The 18818-nt window shown below is 38.9% G+C and overlaps 1 protein-coding gene, 1 long non-coding RNA gene and 2 other non-coding genes across 4 annotated transcripts; 2 read left to right on the top strand and 2 right to left on the bottom strand.

Annotated features, from left to right (window-relative positions):
- Positions 1-4: 4 nt before the first annotated feature.
- On the bottom strand, positions 5-7462 carry LOC149102510 (uncharacterized). Its single transcript, XR_016201910.1, has 3 exons — positions 7148-7462; positions 1592-6368; positions 5-1185 (listed from the first exon to the last, which is right to left on the bottom strand). It is a non-coding gene; the product is annotated as an uncharacterized LOC149102510 (long non-coding RNA).
- Trnav-aac (transfer RNA valine (anticodon AAC)) lies at positions 7385-7457 on the top strand. Its single transcript has one exon. It is a non-coding gene; the product is annotated as a tRNA-Val (tRNA).
- A 5268-nt stretch (positions 7463-12730) lies between the features above and the next one.
- LOC110056629 (beta-1,3-galactosyltransferase 5-like) lies at positions 12731-15005 on the bottom strand. Its single transcript, XM_089274111.1, has one exon. The coding sequence runs from the start codon at positions 14877-14879 to the stop codon at positions 13719-13721; it is 1161 nt and encodes a 386-aa protein (XP_089130237.1). The 5' UTR covers positions 14880-15005; the 3' UTR covers positions 12731-13718.
- Positions 15006-18244: 3239 nt separating this feature from the next.
- Positions 18245-18316, top strand: Trnap-ugg (transfer RNA proline (anticodon UGG)). Its single transcript has one exon. It is a non-coding gene; the product is annotated as a tRNA-Pro (tRNA).
- The last annotated feature ends 502 nt before the right edge of the window (positions 18317-18818 follow it).

The following is an 18818-nucleotide window of genomic DNA, read 5'->3' as shown; positions in this document are numbered from 1 at the left end:
TTTTCTAACGCATATTGTAATAACGCAAAATGTAATAACTCTCGAACGACATGTACGATATCTTGAAACAAGTGTTATGACTCGGTGGTAAATCGGGTTGTAGCCCCTTCATACTCGCACAATTGTTAACTCCAGAGATCATATGTTTCGAATAAGCGCCGTGTTGTTATTGAAGGGTGTGGTGATTGGAATATATGGATACAGCCATTTCTGGCCTTGTGGACACCTCCCTATTTCGGACACCCCGCTAATATGGATAGCTGCTGAATCCCCGGCAAAATCAAAATTATAGACTTTTGATTACAAAAAACATCCGTTATCACGGACTCTTGCTTCTACAGACCTAACCGACACATGTCTCGGTCCTGACAGTTCAATTCTACTGTTCTAACTTTCGTCATAACGGACGAGCGGCATTTAGACAGTGTTCTGCGACATTTTGTAATAACTACGCATTTTGTAATACCTTACGCATTTTGTAGTAAAAGTTGCAGCATTTTGTAATTACCTGCAGTATTTTGTTCTAAATACAAACGACGCATTTTGTAATAAGTGTTGCAGCATTTTGTAATGAAAGTTAGTCTACGCAATTTGTAATAACGTTGTGATGCAAATTGTAATAAGTCTCTTCACGCGATAATGTCACGAAGCATACAGATTGGCGGGATTCCCTTCAACAATATAGCTTGTCAAATGCTCTTTTTAAGCAGATATCAGGAGCTAAACGACCCACATACTTCTATGTAAATCTATCTTTTCAATAAGCATGTGGCATAATTTTAGCCCGAAAGGTGTATAAATTTTGCAAAATAAAATTCTTAATTCCTTGAAAATTTCCTAAATCTTTAAAATGGAGAATGGAATACCACCAGGTGAAATAGTTCCACCCATTGTCACGCAAATGTTGACGTTTTATTACTTTCTTTTTCGTGAACTTAACTTGATTCCAAGAATCGGACAAAAATGAGAAAAAAGAACTAATCTAAAAAATCGATCGTTCTTTTAATAAAGAGAGCTATGTGGAGAGTGCGTCACTGGCACCCCTGCCGCGGAAACCCTGCCACTGCATGAAATGGCAGAATCGAGCAAGCGTGACTCCTGGCATTCCTCATAGCAGACCGCTCAAAATGGTTTTATATGGCGTCTATCTCCTCTGGCTTTGCTGTAGTTTCCAGTTGGTTCAAGCTGGAGAAAAGTAAAAAAGGGCGCGAAAAGCTTTCACGCATACGATGGATGATGAAACCTACGAAACTCTACTACTGCTTGTCCAGGGAAAGTTTAACGTCCCGGTGAATCAACGGACACGGTTACAGAGCTGTCGTGCGGTTCTGGAGAAGGAGAGACCTCTTTGCTCTTGGTCCTGAAGAGAGTCCTACCTTATACTTTAATGGAAAGAAAGCTGTGAAAACATCCGATGTATCTAGAATTGTTGGTAAAACATTCAAAGAAACTAAGTCGGGGGGATATAAAAAGCTAAAACATAGAGCCGCAGATAGCTATGCGGGACTTACTGAACGGCAGATACGACATGTTACTTCGAACAACGTCAAGTATCGTATTTACAACGCGGTATTTAAGAACAAAGTCTTACCAAAACCTGTCAGAGCTAAACATGTACACTCACAGCACCAAACTGATTTGATAGACTTGACCAAGCAACTCAACTCGTCGAGTTTGCTGGTAAGACTTTCCGCTATGTCCTTTCTGCGATGGACGTGTTTAGTCGTTATCTGAGGCTCGCACCACTGGAAACGAAGTCAAGTTGTTGCATTGCAAGGAATCTGCAAAAGATATATGAAGAACATGGACCACCAGATCGTCTGGCCCCTCAAGTGGACTGGTATTAGAGTTGAAAGCTTTCTTCAATAGCAATCGTTGGCACAATGCTTGGCTTGTGCTATATGCCCTAGGTTTGGGCTGGTTTCGAATTAAGAAAATTTTCTGGCGAAAGTAAGACATGGAAAGACATGATCATGGACTGCTGTTGTTGTTGTCGTTAGTGTCGTTGTTAAATTTTGCCACACAGCAAATGTGTACATTCAAGTTCTAGTTTATTCATTGACAAAGGAGTCTCACATCATAAGTGATTGTCAAGATAATTTTCATGTAAAATGTAATGATTAATTATTGAGTTAATTAAATATGATAATGTAAAATAAATAGAAATAAAGCCTCTGTTCAAAGTGTTAGCATTGCAATGTAATTTACCCACTTTCGCGTGCATCTACTGTACAAATACCCATGCAGATACTGTACTCATATTCAGTTTTAAAAAATCCTACATTAACATAATAACCGATTTTCCATCAGGTTGGTGTTGAAGGGAATCCAGCCAATCTGTATGCTTCGTGAAATTATCGTGTGAAGAGACTTATTACAATTTGCGTCACCAACGTTATTACAAATTGCGTAGACTAACGTTTATTACAAAATGCTGCAACTCTTATCACAAAATACGTCGTTTTCATTTAATACAAAATACTGCAGGTAATTACAAAATGCTGCAACTTTTATTACAAAATGCGTAAGGTATTACAAAATGCGTAGTTATTACAAAATGCCGCAGAACAGACAGCAGCCGGATTCATTTCTTCCGTTTTAATGATCTAATTTCTCTTTTAGTTGCTTTTTTTTTTCAACTTTTAAGACCAAATTTCTGGTCTTAATGCAATTAATAGGTTTGTCCAGCACGTCCAAATATTTTCTGCGCTAGAGTTTTTACAAATTAAGTCAATCTGAAAATAAAGCTCTGTTATCATTGTTAAGCAAATGTTATCAATGAAATGTCTTCTCGCAGCCCGCTATCACGGTCTTTCGCTATTAAAGGACAATTACTCCGAATCGTACATTTTGTTTTGACTTTAAACAGGGTAAGAATTGCACTGTCAGGACCGGGACATGTGTCGCGGGTAAGTCTGTAAAAGCAAGAGTCCGTAATATAACGGAATTTTCTTTCGAATTAAAGTCTATAATTGTTTTTGTGTGTAAGTTTTGAGTTGACTGTACCAAATATTTCAATCACCACACCCTTCAACAACAACCTGGTGCCTATTCAAAACACTATCTCTGGAATTGAAGACTGTGGGAGGATGATGGGATTACAACCCGATATTCCACCTGATTCCGATCCACAGATCTTTCAAACTGAAAGCTATTGCACATTTTTAATTTTTTGGAAACAAAACCTATACATCAAATTGAACCAAATATTCAATTCATCTACATGTCACAGTATTACCTACGTCAGGATAACGTTGGCCAAGTCATAATACTGGTTTCGAGATATCGTACATGTCGTTCTCGCGTTATTACATTTTGCGTTATTACAATATGCGTTAGAAAAGTTATTACATTTTGCGTTGAAAAGTTATTACATTTTGCGTTGACTTTGTTATTACATTTTGCGTTAGTATTACATTTTGCGGCGATTCCTATTACATTTTGCGTTAATATTACATTTTGTGGCGATTATTACATTTTGCGGCGTAACATACCTAATAGGTAACGAATGGTTAGCAAAGTGCTTTCAGCCCAAGGAGGGTACTGTAATGGCCTTAATACAGGATGGCTCTGTCCGAAAGGGTACCTTTTTCAGTCTTCAGGTATGTAGGGATTTCACACTTAACTTTGAGGCATATGAAAGGGTAGGAAAATATGTCATTAAAGACGATTTTCAGTCTGTACTGCGCAGTCTCAGCATCCTAATGTTTACAAACATTGTAAATCTCACTCGATGGAATGCGAATCGATGTTATTCATTACGAACCTCATCCTTATCTTGAAGACCTTTCAAATTCTTTTCCAAAAGTTTCATTGATTTTTACAGCTGCGAAGTTGTTTCATCAAGTGATGTGAGACAAAACGAGGCATAAATCCTTCGACTGCTTCGCATGAATTTACTTCATGTAAGTAGTTACGAAATGTTTACCTATTGTGATGTCTTACATGAAACAAAACAAAAAACACAAACTCTCGAGACTGCGCAGTACGGACTGGAAATCATCTTCAAGGTACAACGTAAACGGGAACTCAATAAATGATACTGGTTTTTGCGGTTAACATCTCTTCTGGCAATGCTTGATATTCTCCTGTAATAGGGGTTTAGAAAAGAGATAGTGTCCTTCAGTTGGTAGGTGAAACGAGCACCTTTTTCAATAAAGGGTATACGAATGGGACACCTTTTCTGTCAAAATAGTCCTACGAAAGGATAAAGGCTTGGACCTCAGGGCAGAACCTCCCCGTGTCTCCAGTGACGACCAATAGACCTATTTCCTCTGAAGACTCCTTTCTTCTTTTCAGAACTGTTCATTAAACGAGGATTTTTTTTTTTTTTTTTTTTTTTGCTTTCTTCTTAATTTTCCTATATTCCCAGTGGAGAAGACTGATGATCTCACAACAGTAGTCAAGCTAAAATGAATTAGCAGTCCATCGCTCATTCAAAATGAACTACTTTTTAGGGTCATATTTATACTTGTTACTTTCATTCGTTTGCAGAGCAGTACCATCTATGTAACTGAATGCAAATAAACTATTAATGTAAAAACAAATAAATAAAATAAATGACAATGTTTAGAGAGGAAGCCACATCAGCCTTAGCTGGTTTTCATGCAGCTCCTCAATCCTGGTCAAATTGGAATTTGGAGATGTTGGTTTTGGTGGAGGGAGGAAAACCAGAGAACCCGGAGAAAAACTCTTGGAGCAAGGCAAGAACCAACAGCAGACTTAAGCCACATATGGTACTGGCCCAGAATCACACCTGGGCCACATTGGTGTGGGGGGAGGGGGAGAGTGCTAACACCACTGCACCATCCCCACTGCCCAATGTGGCCTCCTTTATTAGGGGGAAGGGTATTCCCCAAAGTCTTTGATGGGGGTGTGCAGCCCAAACCATGAAACCTGCACCCTATTTCAGACCACAATTTGTGATTACACATAACCTATTTCAAACCTGAGCCAGAAATCAATATGTCAATGCACACCTCTAAAATAAGAACACGGCTGCAGTATATGACTGCAGCTAACCAGAACTGGCTTCCAGATGCATAAACATTTGAGAAAGGCTACAAACTTGCCAATGGTGATGGGGAATAAAATAACTCCTTGTAAACAAAATACCTAATGCCAAGCCAGAGTGAAAAACACACTCTATTTCAGAACAAAATAGTCAAAACCTGTACTCTTTAAGGCCACAGATAACTACATATAATATACAGTCGCATAAGGGTGTACCCCCCCCCCTCCCCGCCCCAGAAACTGCACATGAAACACAATAATTTTGAGTCAACATGGCCAGGCTATTTAAAAACAGATTAGCAGTAATCAGGGATTAATCAATTCTCCAGATTTTATTTATCTTGTTTGAAACCGTTCTATGGTTGAGAATCATTTGCCATCCAAGTCTGCATATGAGCCAAGTGGCCCATCTGGCCAGAGCTTATCCTGGTTTCTGTAGCATGAAGCAAAAAAGGAGAATTTCTACTCTCCCCCTGGGTGGGATGGCAGTAAACAACAGGGTTACACCCAGCATTAAATTTGCCCATACCCATTTATATATCTGAGTGAAGAGAAGCACTGTGAGAATTGAGTTTCTTACCCAAAAACACAACACAATGTTCCCAGCCAGGGCTCAAACCTGGACTGCACCTTCAGGAGCTAGTCCACTAATAATTGGGCCACTACGCCTCCAAACCTTACCAAATAACAACACATAAATTACAATAAAATGTCTGAAATGTTTATTACAAACTTATTTTATGACACACTACTGTGCCTTTCAATCACATGGAGACTCTACAGCTAAAAGCTACTAATGGTTATGTTTTTGTAATGAACAGTGTGGGCTGTATTTAGCTGCCCTCTCCAGGACAAATTAGTTTCAGAAAAGGTCTCCAAGGTTGTCAGCTGGTGGTTGTCATAATAATATTCATAGCAGTACCTGCATGAGTTTGAGTTTGCTTGTTATTAAAACTGAGGTGCATTTGAATGTTTATGCAGATGCTAGAAAACTCATTTTCAACCTCAACTTGATTGAGGTAAATTAACTGCAGTATGCAAATTTGGAAGGCTGATTTTTTGAGTGTTAGCTCTTCATCCAAGCATTACCCTGGTTAAATGAAGAAGTTCACTTGCCAGCCCATGCAGCATAACAGTTTCCCTCAACACTCACTCCTTTGTTCAGATACATGCTGGTGTGAAGGTCTTGCCATCTTGCAGATATAATTCATTAGTATGGCTGGGTACAAAATGTGTCTTAAAATACTCAAATATGTCCCTTACAATGATCTAAGTAAACATATCAATATCAGTCCTCCAAATCTATGTAAATAGCTCTTACTTCACCTGGTGTGATTGCCTGGGTGAAAGCATTTCTGAAAAGAAAAATAAGTTTTCTTCAACATCAACATCAATTATTGTTGATATACAGCGCCGTTCTGAAAACCTCTTTATGTGAGATTGCCCCCTCTATAAATATTATTACCATTTTCATTATCATTATCACAACCAGAGCAGATGTCATCTTCAGTGTTTGTCAGTTAAAGGAGTTATAAGGCTGGGCTGTTGAAATGGATTGATCAGTTAAACCTTCCAACCAAGGTATTGGCTGCAACAACACATGGAACGTTTGTAAACAGTCTTTGGTCAGTTGTAGTAAGTTTAGACACCTGTGTTGTGTGCATGTCCAGTAGTTGTTGACATCTGTTGAATGACATTAATACTCTAAGTTGGCGTTCTAACTTTCCAGTGTCAGCCATGTTTGCAAAAGTAAGGCCTCAAACAGGCAGATGGATTCAATGAGTTCCAACTTCAAACCAAAAGAATTATTTGTAAAATATTCTATGTATTGACCTGCAAAAAACGTTAACGTGTTGGCCCCTCTTAGCCAGAAAGAAACAACAGCAGTCAACATGAAGTTTTAGCAAGAGAACCCTACTAAAACTAAATTATGCAAGGCAAGACAAGACAGGGCAAGAGAATTCGCGATAACAAACAGCTCACGGTTTTACAATAAAGCTTACTAAGAAGTTAAATTTTCAGCAAAACAGAAATGAAAAACTTTAACAAATGACTCGAGAGCTAGACTGGCACAGCTGTTCGCATACACGTTGTTGAAATGTCCGTTTGAAATGTTATCTAAAACTTTACCTACCCCTAAATGACCTGGATGCAATCTCAGAAAAACATTTCCTACAAGACTTCAAAACGTTCGGCTATAATTTGCAAGCAAATAGAGCGAAATCGTGCACATCCTGCATTGTTGCGCCGGCCGCCATTGCTATAGCGGGAATGGAAGAATCTCATTGGTCAAGATTATCACGTGCCATTCTTCGAAGTCCCGTACCATAGTGTATATATATATTAAAAGTATCCCCACCACTCAGTGGGTGTTTCCGTAGTGTAGTGGTTATCACGTCCGCCTAACACGCGGAAGGTCGCCGGTTCGAGCCCGGCCGGAAACATATCGATGCCTTTTTTTTTTCTTGCATTCGTTATTTTGACTTTGTTTAGCTTTTCTGTTGTTGTTTCATTTTTTTGGTATCTTTTTTTTCTACTAAACGTAGCTTTTGTTATTAAAACTAGAGCGGTTTTCAATGGAGTGTCGCCAAAACCAAACCAATTTCGGCTCACCAATTAGACTTTGCCCTCAACAGGAGCCCATTACCCAGTTTTGGGCTCCTGGCCCTCAAGCCGTAGTAAAACCAAAGCCAAAACCAAAGTAATTGACTGATTGCTTTCGACACTCAACTGAAAACCGCTCTAAGTCGAACTGATCAATCAATTATTATAAGACGTTCTGCAAATCCGGAATCTGTGGTAGAAATGACCTATCCCCAAAGCCCCTTCGCCGCCTCACTGTGCTTCCATTGCACATATGACGTCTTGATTATGGGGTTAAGGTAATGACTTTGGTCCCGGATCATTCCGAGGCAGTTCAGTCAAATATAATCCGGCGCGGTCTACTCTATCACATCATAAATCTCTCCACGACAGCCTCTGACGTCCCCCATGTTAATCTCTAGACAACTAACAGTCACTCTTTTGTTCGACGTCAATGAAGAACAACATAAAAAAAAACCGAACGAATATAGCATTATCGTGTGATGATGAGCTCTATGAGCGAAATTTTGGTAAAACAGCAGTCGATTTCTTTTTAATACGAACCAGGAGCCATATATGTCGTCAGGGTGGAGCAATTTGTTCTAAAAATAGCAAAATTGTCCCATATCATAGGTGCGCGCGGATCCCAACAGTCTCCGTCCCCGATTATGGCTCCTGTGCGAATCGCGACATCCACGCCCTGAGATTATTACAACAATAATCAAAACTATAACAAAATTCTCGAATGTGATTGGCTATCAGCAGCCCGATTTGAGCATTAATTGGACAGTGTATACGCGTCATGCTTGTAATTGGACAGTACGCGTCATTTTGCGCGCGCTGTTGCGGTGCACTTTGTTGAGTAAACTGCTGTGTTTTTCAGCATTCATAACGACGTTTAATCGTTCAGCGCTCAATCGATGGTTTGTACGTTTCTCGAATTTTGTCATAGTTTTGATTAATTGGTAACAGGACATCGTGTCGTCCAATTCAGTCTGTAATCATACTCGCGATTAACAAATCGGACTCCCACTTCGCGGTCGTCCGATTTTGTCAATCACTCGTATGATTACAGACCGAATTGGACTCCACTCAGTCCTATTACCATTATTAAATTAAATTTGCGTGCGCACTATTGCATACATCCAGGTGTTAAACGCTGACTGTTTCTTAATAATAATAATAATAATAAATAATAATAAATAAATATTTATATAGCGCCTATCCATGCCTGCTCTAGGCGCTGTACAATTCGCCAAAATGAGCTGTACTAATCTTAATAATTAAAAATGTGCATTTAAGAAAGTAATAGAAAGTAAAAATCGCTAAGAATAATAAGTTTTCTTAAAAAGATGAGTTTTGAGTTTAGATTTAAAAGAACTTAGATTGTCACATGAGCGGATAGAAACAGGTAGACTGTTCCAGAGTTCAGGAGCGGAAACAGCAAAAGCTCGAGAACCATACGTCTTCAGGTGAAAATTCGTGGGGTTAAGAAGTAATAAGTGTGATGATCGGAGGATTCTGGAAGGTTGGTAGTATGCTACTAGATCTTGAATGTAGACAGGAGATTGTTGATGAAGAGCCTTAAAGGTAAGTAACATAATCTTGAATTTAATGCGTTCAGAAACAGGAAGCCAGTGTAATTCTTTCAGTATTGGAGTGATGTGGTCGTACTTTCGGGAACAGGTGATAAGTCGGGTAGCGGCGTTCTGAACAGACTGGAGCTTTTTTAAAGCACACTTCGGTACATTGTACAAAAGAGAGTTGCAGTGGTCGGGTTTGGAAGACACAAAAGCATGGACCAGGATCTTGGTGGTTTTCGTAGATAAGAATTTCCTTATCCGGGAGATGTTGCGCAGATGATAAGAGGCTGATTTACAAATAGAACTGATATGCGGAAGCATAGTCATGGTACTGTCAAATATCACACCAATGTTTCTAGCAAATTGAGATGGCTGAATTATGTCTTGACCAAAACGGATTGGTGGTAGAGACTGCTACGGGTTGTGTTTCGAGTATAGATAAAGAAGTTCCGTCTTGTCCTTATTCAGTTTTAGCTTGTTAAGAGACATCCACTTGTCAAGATCAGACAAACATTCCTCAATTTTTCCAACTGCATTAGTTAATTCGACGTCGTTGTTTGTTGAAAAAGAGATATATAACTGAGTGTCGTCAGCGTAGAAGTGAAATTGTATTTCGTGGTACCGTAGAATGTCAGCCCGTGGTGCAGTATAAAGTAAGTACAGGATAGGCCCTAGGACCGAACCTTGGGGGACTCCACATTTAAGCTCACGAGACTGTGGTTTTTTTCCATCGATTAAGGTAAATTGTGTGCGGTTTGTAAGATAGGAACGAAACCATTCAAGGGCAGTGCCACAGATTGAAAACTTGGATTTCAGTCTTGTTAGAAGAATGTCGTGATCAACAGTGTCAAAAGCAGCAGATAGATCAAGTAGCAGGAGTATAACACAGTGACGATCGTCAATGGCACACAAAATATCATTGTGTACACGTACAAGAGCGGTTTCACAACTATGAAATCGCTTGTAGGCTGATTGTAGCGGTTCATTAAGTTGGTTGGATTCCAAGTAGTCCTGAAGACGTACTGCAACAACTTTTTCGATGATTTTTGAAATGACCTTGAGATTTGAGATAGACCTATAATTATTAAGGATTTCGTGGTCCAAGGATGGTTTCTTGAGTAGTGGCAGTAAGACGGCGGTTTTTAGTGAAGGAGGCACATATCCAGATTCCAGGGACAAGTTTACAATCCTGCAAAGCGTAGGTAGAAGCATGTCAAAATTTTCTTTTAACAAGACGGCAGGCAGAGGGTCCAGGCTACAAGACTTAGACACAACAGTGCGTGCAACTTCCGAAAGTTCAACGATTGAAGTAGGTGAGAAGGCAGTTAACTGACAGTCAAGCGTTAATTTGTCCAAAGTACAGAAGAGATCAGGCATTTCGGCAGCTTCCAGTTTACATCTTATATTGATAATTTTATTTTCGAAGAAAGTGATAAAATTATTGGCAAGTTCCGTAGCCGAGGACGAGACTTTAGACGTTTCACTGTACTGCGTCGCCCTCTCGATCCAGAAAGAGAAAATGGACCAAGCAGTTGTAAGCTCCTGAAATTCAAACTGCCAACTAGATGATACAGTTTGTATTGTTACTAGGAGTTCATCGTTCCAGATTTTTGGTGAATCATTTGCATTTAGGAAGTTTCAGTCGGCATACATTTATCGATAAAAATAGATAACAATATAAACTGAACCTACTAGATTCTCAAGCTGTTTCTTAAGCCGAACAGTCTTCTCATACAAGTACCTCTTGTAATACACTTTGCACTGTTTTTAGTAATATAAGCTTAATGTGGCAGTGACTATTTGTTGTATATTTTTTTTGTTTCTGTGTTCTTGTTGGCAATGTTATGTCATATTTCTTTATAGATTTACTGTAAGAAATAGTGCAAAACAATAAAAAAATCTCAAAAAAAATCTGAAATCTGAAAGCTTCTTGTTTCTTAAGATAATCTGTTCAGTTTGGAGAGTTTCTCTTTTCTTAAGAAGATTCCAGTATGGATTATCTAGGCACTGATAATTCAAAACTGGTGGGAGTGGAGGAGAGGGCCTGGAGCTCATTTCAGCGGTTCGACCGGGGTGAAGGAGTGAACAAGTAAAACTAGGCCATGGTTTGTTCTCTGTAAGGCTATGACACTGTTTCAAGGAGAAGAATAAAATATGATTAAAATTAATTATGGTCATCGGGAATTGCGTGGCCTTTACTTTGGTTTACAAAAGCTGATTAATCAAAGATCCTTGAAATGAGCAATGCCAATTTAACTAAGGATAAAAACATAAGTTTGTTGCGTTTACAGCGCAAATTTATAAATGACAACAATAAAATATGAACAAATGCAGCATTTTTGCAAGTGCTGTACGTGCTGTATCCTCCTCGCTTGTGTATTAAGCGATCACAAAGCAAAAAAACGAAAAAAAAGAAAATAAAAACGTCCCCGGATGGGCTTGAACCACCAACCTTTCGGTTAACAGCCGAACGCGCTAACCGATCGCGCCACGGAGACTTCTTGAATATGGCAGTCTGTTACAATTTTAGCTATTGAGAAATTGCTTATCTTCCCGAAAAGTTCACTTGCTGTTGGAGCTGTACCTGGACGGTTTAACCCCCGAGGACACAACAGCAGAGTTGCATTGTCAGACCGCCTTAGACATCACAGAACAGGTGTTATATCACCGGCTAATCGAAGGAGTAAAACAAGGCCTTTGTCTTTATAACTTTTGTATCTCTGGCCTGTTGGACTAGTGGCATGATTTTCACCTGGGTTGATCTCCGGACAGGTCCACGAATCTTTCGGTGGAACAATGAACAATCTTTCAAAACAGAAGCAGAATGTCACATTTTGTAAGTTTCTGAATAAGAGACCATCATCGTATTCTCGGTACTGGACTGGAACAAGCTTGCAATGGAGGCTCATGTAGGCCCTGCATTAGCCTCAGCTGTACCAGACGTGAACATTGAGCGGCTGTGCTCGACCCTTGGGTTCAACCACAGTAAGTAATTATAAGATCGTTGACGCTTCAGTACGGAACTAACTTATGAAGTCGCAACGAAATCTATCACTGTCAAAAATAATTGGAAACTTGCATCGGGATTGGAATCCATGTAGTAATAATAATAATAATAATAATAATAATAATAATAATCGATATTTAAACAGGGTGACCCCTTCAGTCGCAGGACTGGTATCAACGGGGGCCCTGTATAACGTAAAATAAAAAGAGCATGTATAAATAATTAGTGGAAACTTTAATTTTTCCCTACAGGCTTTTCTTTATAACAGCTCACTAAGAGGTTCTTTTTCTTCTTAATTTCACAACCGCGGTTCTCGTGATTCAGTTTGTATTGCATCACCCAACATCTTTGCATACGAAACAACGGGTCGGTATTGTTCGCACGTCGGTCAACATGCCACTTTAAGATATGAGTGGTCGTCTTAGATTCGCTAGATTTTTACAGTTTCTGACATAAGCAATCCTATAACGTCACACATGCATAGTTATAACTTACATGGTGTGAATTACTCGAACCTCAGAGAACTGAGAAGAGATGGAAACTCTTTACAAACCACTGTAAAATTTTATTCGTAATTTATTTCTGAGGATCGAAATTTCCTCCAATTGCCAATCAAAGTCAGTGGATCAAATAAAGATGTTGTCCTCTTTTGTTACACTCGATCAATCAGTTCCTTTCGCCACGTACACGTACGTAGGTAAATATTAATATCAAAAAAACAAAACTGCCCACTACTGAAACCGCCTCCTAAACATGCATGAATTAGTTCAAGAATTTTATTGCGATAATCAATAATTTCCCAATGGACAGAACGACCATGGTAAAGTACACTCCGGTAAATGTTAACATGTCTATCCGATGCCTAAAACCAAATATTCGCCATTGATTATATTTAATTTGAAATCCTCTTGGATGTTACATCTTATTTCTGGAGAATATAATGACCATATTATTTAGACTTAACATCAGAAATATAAGCACAAAAGGCGAAAAGTTATATGACTGAAAACCTTACCGAACGGACAGGAAAAAGCAATCCCTTTGGCTTTACTCTTTTTTTTTTATAAGAACATGATACATTCTATAAGAATATCGAGGCTAAAATTTGCTAAATTTTAAAAGTGTTTAAAAATAAACCCGAGGCTAAGACTTTGAAAGAATATACTTTTGTGTCGTTGAAAAATTTCAGTAACAACAGTGCTGTTACATGTTTTTATTTAAACCGCACAAACCTATTCCTATCTCCAAACGGCAAAACTAGCAGGAAAAAAATTTCAAAACCACAAGCCTTTTGTTCGATGCTAATAACATTTCTGCAAGAAGTTCTCTGGCATGTTAAGCTTGCCTGCAGTCTGGCTCTAAAATTGCTTCAACGTCATCTAGACATTAAACACTAGTCAATGATACCCCTGTAGATTCTAACACTGAAATGTAAACGATATAATCTAAGAATGTTCACAAGAATATCGGCAGAAAAACAAGAATTTTCATCCTGGGCCAGAAAAACAACATTCTCATATAAAAATTCGCGGTCAAACTTTTTCAGTTTGTCCTGTGTCATCATGTTTCACCAGCATTGACAGTTGTTTGTTTTCTTCAGTTTTCGTACTCCTGGATTTATTGAATTCACCCTGTAGTCTTTCTTTCATCGCTAAATTAAACAGTTCTTCCAAGCAATTTATGGAGGCTCTATGGTAAACAATAGTATCCGAGAAATATTTGCACGGTCCAAACTGCAAAGAACGAAATTCTTGATGGTGTCGCACATCTGTCACTCCCAGCCTTTCCACTAATGTACCTATGTACACGTCTTCAAGCTTCAAAGGTTTCTTGGCATCAAACATTTGCACCATTTTCAGGACAAGGTCTGACGATAGCACGTAGCCCGGGCCGCCACAAAACTTAGGATATCTGGTTTTATTGTACGCTTCCATGGACACTCCATACTTTCCTTGCCGATGAGGTACCGCACTCCGCCTCACGTATCCGAGATACAGCTTAGTTTTAGGTGTGACGGGGTTTCCTAGATAGCCCATCAGTCTGTAAGGATTGACAAAGACATCGTCGTCTGCTTTCATTACAAACTGAAAGTCGCAATATTTTGCCGCCCATTCCAGACCCATTTGTGTCTTCAGTGTTAGATTTTGATAAGTGTCTCTCTGTGCTCCTCGTATTAAGTCATTGTACATCAAACTCTCAGCTTCCAAATATTCCTCCTGTATACTGTTTTTCGCTTGACCGATAAGAAACATTGTTTTCCATCTTACTTTCATTGATGGATCGCTTGCCCATGTTTTCCGAATAGCTTTCCTTCTATCAATATTGTCTGGAGCAGTTGCAACCAAAATCAGAAGGAATAATGTTTGGGTGTATCGTGTACGGGATATTAAATAGGTTCGGTGTGGAAGGGTGTCTTCTTTAGCTGTTGAGAATGGAACTTCTGCAGCCGGGCTAAATGACTCTTTGTTGATGGTGAACGCAACTTCCTTTACAGCCGCCGGGCCAAACGACTGTTTCTTGATGGCGAGGGCAACGTTCTGTGGAGCATCTTGCGGTGTACCAGGTGAAATGCCGCGATGATACAAGTCGTTTTTCCGCAAAAAGGAAATGATGACTGACACGGTGAAAACGACGGAAATCAGCAATGCAATGAAAAGCCTTGAGTTTCGTACATGTGTCACCCGCGACAGCATTCTGACTTGAATTTCGCTGTTTTAAGGATCGTCTTGTCGCGAGTGCCTGGTTCTGAAGGTTCGATCAGTAGAATCCTCGATCTTAGCTGTGCTAGATACACCAGTCACGTGTGTTCTTTTAACAGGTCATCTGTTTATGAGGACTTCCTAAACCATAGTGATTTTGAGCCAATCAGATTCTAGAATAAATTTCAAAGAGAGGTCAATGTCACGGCAACGTCGCTCAGCCAAGAACACCAATTCTTCTTGAAAATCTTACAGTGTAAAACCAATTTTTTTTTCTATGCACTCGCATAAGATACTAAAAAATGTAGCTACTGTATGCCCAGACAGCATTACTTCTTCTTGTTCAAGAAGTGCAGTGTAACTCACTTTTTTCTGTGGTGGCTTTCTTTCCAGTTTTCCGGATCCTCTGTACAATAAAAACTGATTTTCATTTTATGAATTACGCGTTTGACCTTTGTTTGCCATCAAATATTGATTTTGATTCTTTTTTTTTTAACCTTTTTAATATCTTTTGATGGATAATTTCGTCGTTGTTGTTTGAGCTGTTTTAGGCTTTCTTTACTTGGCAAAACTACCATGCCCTATTAAATTTCTTGTTCGAAAGTATATTTCTCAGATGCAATTTATTGGCTATTGTGAAGAAATGTTTTAGACATTGAGAAGATAGGATAGGACTGCTATGGTCAAGAAATAACGATTTTAATTAAGCTTACCAGCAATTTCGTTTTAGAGACATCGTTTTAGAGAATCTAATTGATTCTTGATTACTGAGTTTGGCACAGTTTGCCAATTTCAAAAATAGATCCCAACGAGATATCCGTTACCGAGCAACTTCAACGAAACTTATCAATAAATAATCTCAGTCGCTAGAGCAAAAAGAAAAAAAGACACGAAACGAAAACGAAAACGAAATCTGATAGCGAATGAATCACTGCGAGTTTATAGACGAAAAATAACGAGGTTTTCGGCTGTAATATAGCAGAAAAGAAAATCTGAAAATAAGAAAGGTTTAAGTTCCCAAAGTTAATGACGCTGATGATGCACCAGGCCTGAGAGCCGGAAATCGAGGAATTGACGGATCTACGAAGGTGAAATAAAATTGAGCAAAAATCAAACGAAACGAAAGAAAACTTGTAATGAAAGTAAAAGCCACAATTGTTATATTGCCTCACTCATATAAATAAATTGAAAGCGTACAAGTATCAGAACGACAGCTCGTGCACATAAGTTTACATAAAACGAGAACAAGCGTAATTCATTACATGATGAAAATGCTAATTTGCGATACCCGACTGTTGTCCAGTTCTAACTGAGCAATGAGTTACTAGGGGTAACAATCGTTCCTATTCCTCGATTTCTATGCTAAGCTTTTCGAGGGAGTTCAATCTCACATTTTAGCATCGTTATCACCATCGTGTGACCCACATCATATAACGTAAGTCGTAAGTTAATTATCATCAGATTTAAGGTTCCCCTATACCTTTAGAGGTGTTTCGCGCCCAAGCGATGTAGCGCGTCAGGTTTAAACCGTAGATATCTATATTCTGCGGTGATTCGATTCTCAACCAGAAGAGATCTTTTAAGTACTTTGGTGTGATAGTTGATGCATCGTTATCTTGGAACAGTCACATATCTTACGTCGCTTCCGCAGTCTGCCTTAACGGAGCTACGTCACGGTTTGCGCATATTGAAAAGTTTAGCGTCAATTTTTCAAATTCGTCGTTTGTAATCCGTCTCAATCTCCTCCATCCTTAGCCATCCTTGTTCCTTTATGGTTTATCATTATCTCTTTGGTGTTTTTCTATCTTATTAAACTGTTATTTTCAGGTTTCCTACCATTTAAAGGTAATTTTGAATGTGGCCAAAATAACTCAAAATACCATGCTGAGCTCCTTTGAATTGTTAAATAGATTTTCGTCTTTTTACGGCCCAGCTATCCCTTTGAAGATATGTTAAGTCACTAGTTTGCCTGTTTTAGATTACGTTTCCACCATATGAGGATCCTGCACTAAGAAGAATTCAGATTTTTTAGAACGGTTACAGAATAAAGCTTTGAGAATAATCTTAATGCGTCTTCAGCTAGTGTTTGAAATTGTTAATAACCACCGTTGTCCTACGCAACTTCAGAGTGATATGAATTTCAGATCAGAACTTTGTGGCAGGTCATTAAGAGATAGCCGAGAAATTCGCCTGCCTAATTTAAAATCTGCTATGGGCCAATCTACATTTAAATTTGCAGCAGGAAAAGAATGGAAAAATTTACCTAAAGAATTTCGGGCTAAAGACATTAAATTTAAGAACTTTTAAGTCAAAAACATTCCAGTATTTGTTAGAGCAAGACAGAATACAGCATAAATGTAGAATTCAGTTAAGAGTTGTTTTTGTTGTAAACAAATTTTCCCTTTTAGTTTTTAATATTTTTTTATTGCTAACATTATTTGAAACTTTTTTTCAACTGCACATAGGTTTATACCAGCTGTCGTTATATTTAAATTCAGCTGATCTATTTTTTGCAGTATAAATAAAGTATTCATTATTTATTATTTTACCTAAATCCCTATGTCAAATTTAAGTTTACAGAGCTGGCTACGAAGAATTTTGAAATAAAATGAATTGCCGAATTTTTTACGACCTCTAAATGTTAAAATCCGAATCACTTTTTGAAAGCTCCAAATCAAATTAAAGCGAATATTTTTTTTCGCTTATTTAATTTGTCCCTCAGTTTCCGGACATGAGGTGACCAACAGAAGGAAGGGAGGAATTTAAAAAGGCAAGTAGATGCCAGCTTCCCTTTGATCGATGCGATAGGAACACAGTTTGGGAAATCTTGAATAAGGTTAGCAATAGGGGGCATGTCCAGGAGTCGGCGGAGCCAGGGACATCTGTCACCAAAAGAAGGAGGAGCAACAGGCCAGACAAGACTGCTCATTTCCACGTAGATGTTTAGTCTACTGATCATCAGAGCCGCTTTTTCCCAAAATTGGTGGCGGTCTCTTGCTGGCTCAATAAGTTTTTTGACGACTGGTGAGACCAAAAGGCTATGGAACTTGGTATAAGGAGCGTTACAACATATATAGCGCACACGCTGGTCCTACCTAATTCCTATTGAGACTTCATTGTAAAACTCTCTATTTACATGACGTATGCAGTTTCATTTTAGCCGCGGCTCGAACAACTATTTCGCTTCTCTCGTGCTCTCCCAACTTTCCTCGCGCATCCATTACTCGATATACGCACACTAAACATGAACCAATTCTTTACTTCAAAAGATTGATATTAAGATTTTAAACTGAAAATTATTTTCGCACTTCTTCCGTAGTAGGTACTGGGCGTTATGTTTAGCCTTACTAATCAACAATGGCCTGTTGGTCTAGTGGCATGATTCTCGCTTTGGGTGCGAGAGGTCCCGGGTTCGACACCCGGACAGGCCCTTTTGGAAGGCTTCTTTTAAGATTTCCAGTTAGACCTCAAAAAGAAGAAGGGAGATTTCTATTTTAATTTCAAGACGTGTTGTTTATATTGTGTGCAAAGGAACTCCTGGCTCAATTTGATCTTAGGTGCGTCAATATGTTTGCTCAACTTTACGATGGGAAGCGACAAAACAATAAAGTGTTGTCTTGTTTTGTTATTTGTCTTTTTTATCACTACTACTTTTAAGTTAAAACAGCAATACTGGTAGAAAGAGTAGTCCCTAATTGCGGAGCGCAAATTAATTCTCTCAGCCCAAAAAATAAAAACAAAGTAACATGGCAGAGGTGAGATAAAGTCTGCATCACTGAGGCGTGTGCATGGCCCACCAGGCCGACGCTTATCTCTGGCTTCAGTAACATGGAGCAACGAGGAATATTTCTACTCCCCCCCCCCCCCCCCACCCCTCCCAGCTAAATAAGACGCTAGTCCATAAAAGGGTTATCACTAGCCTGCCCATGTACC

This window comes from Orbicella faveolata, unplaced genomic scaffold, assembly GCF_042242905.1.
Source record: "Orbicella faveolata isolate gen_17 unplaced genomic scaffold, um_ofav_v1 contig_35, whole genome shotgun sequence".
NCBI lineage: Eukaryota > Metazoa > Cnidaria > Anthozoa > Scleractinia > Merulinidae > Orbicella > Orbicella faveolata.
This window is presented reverse-complemented; position numbering and strand designations above follow the sequence as displayed.

Coding starts and splice junctions, on each gene's coding strand:
- LOC110056629 (XM_089274111.1), bottom strand. CDS start 14,879: ATGCTGTCGCGGGTGACACATGTACGAAACTCAAGGCTTTTCATTGCA.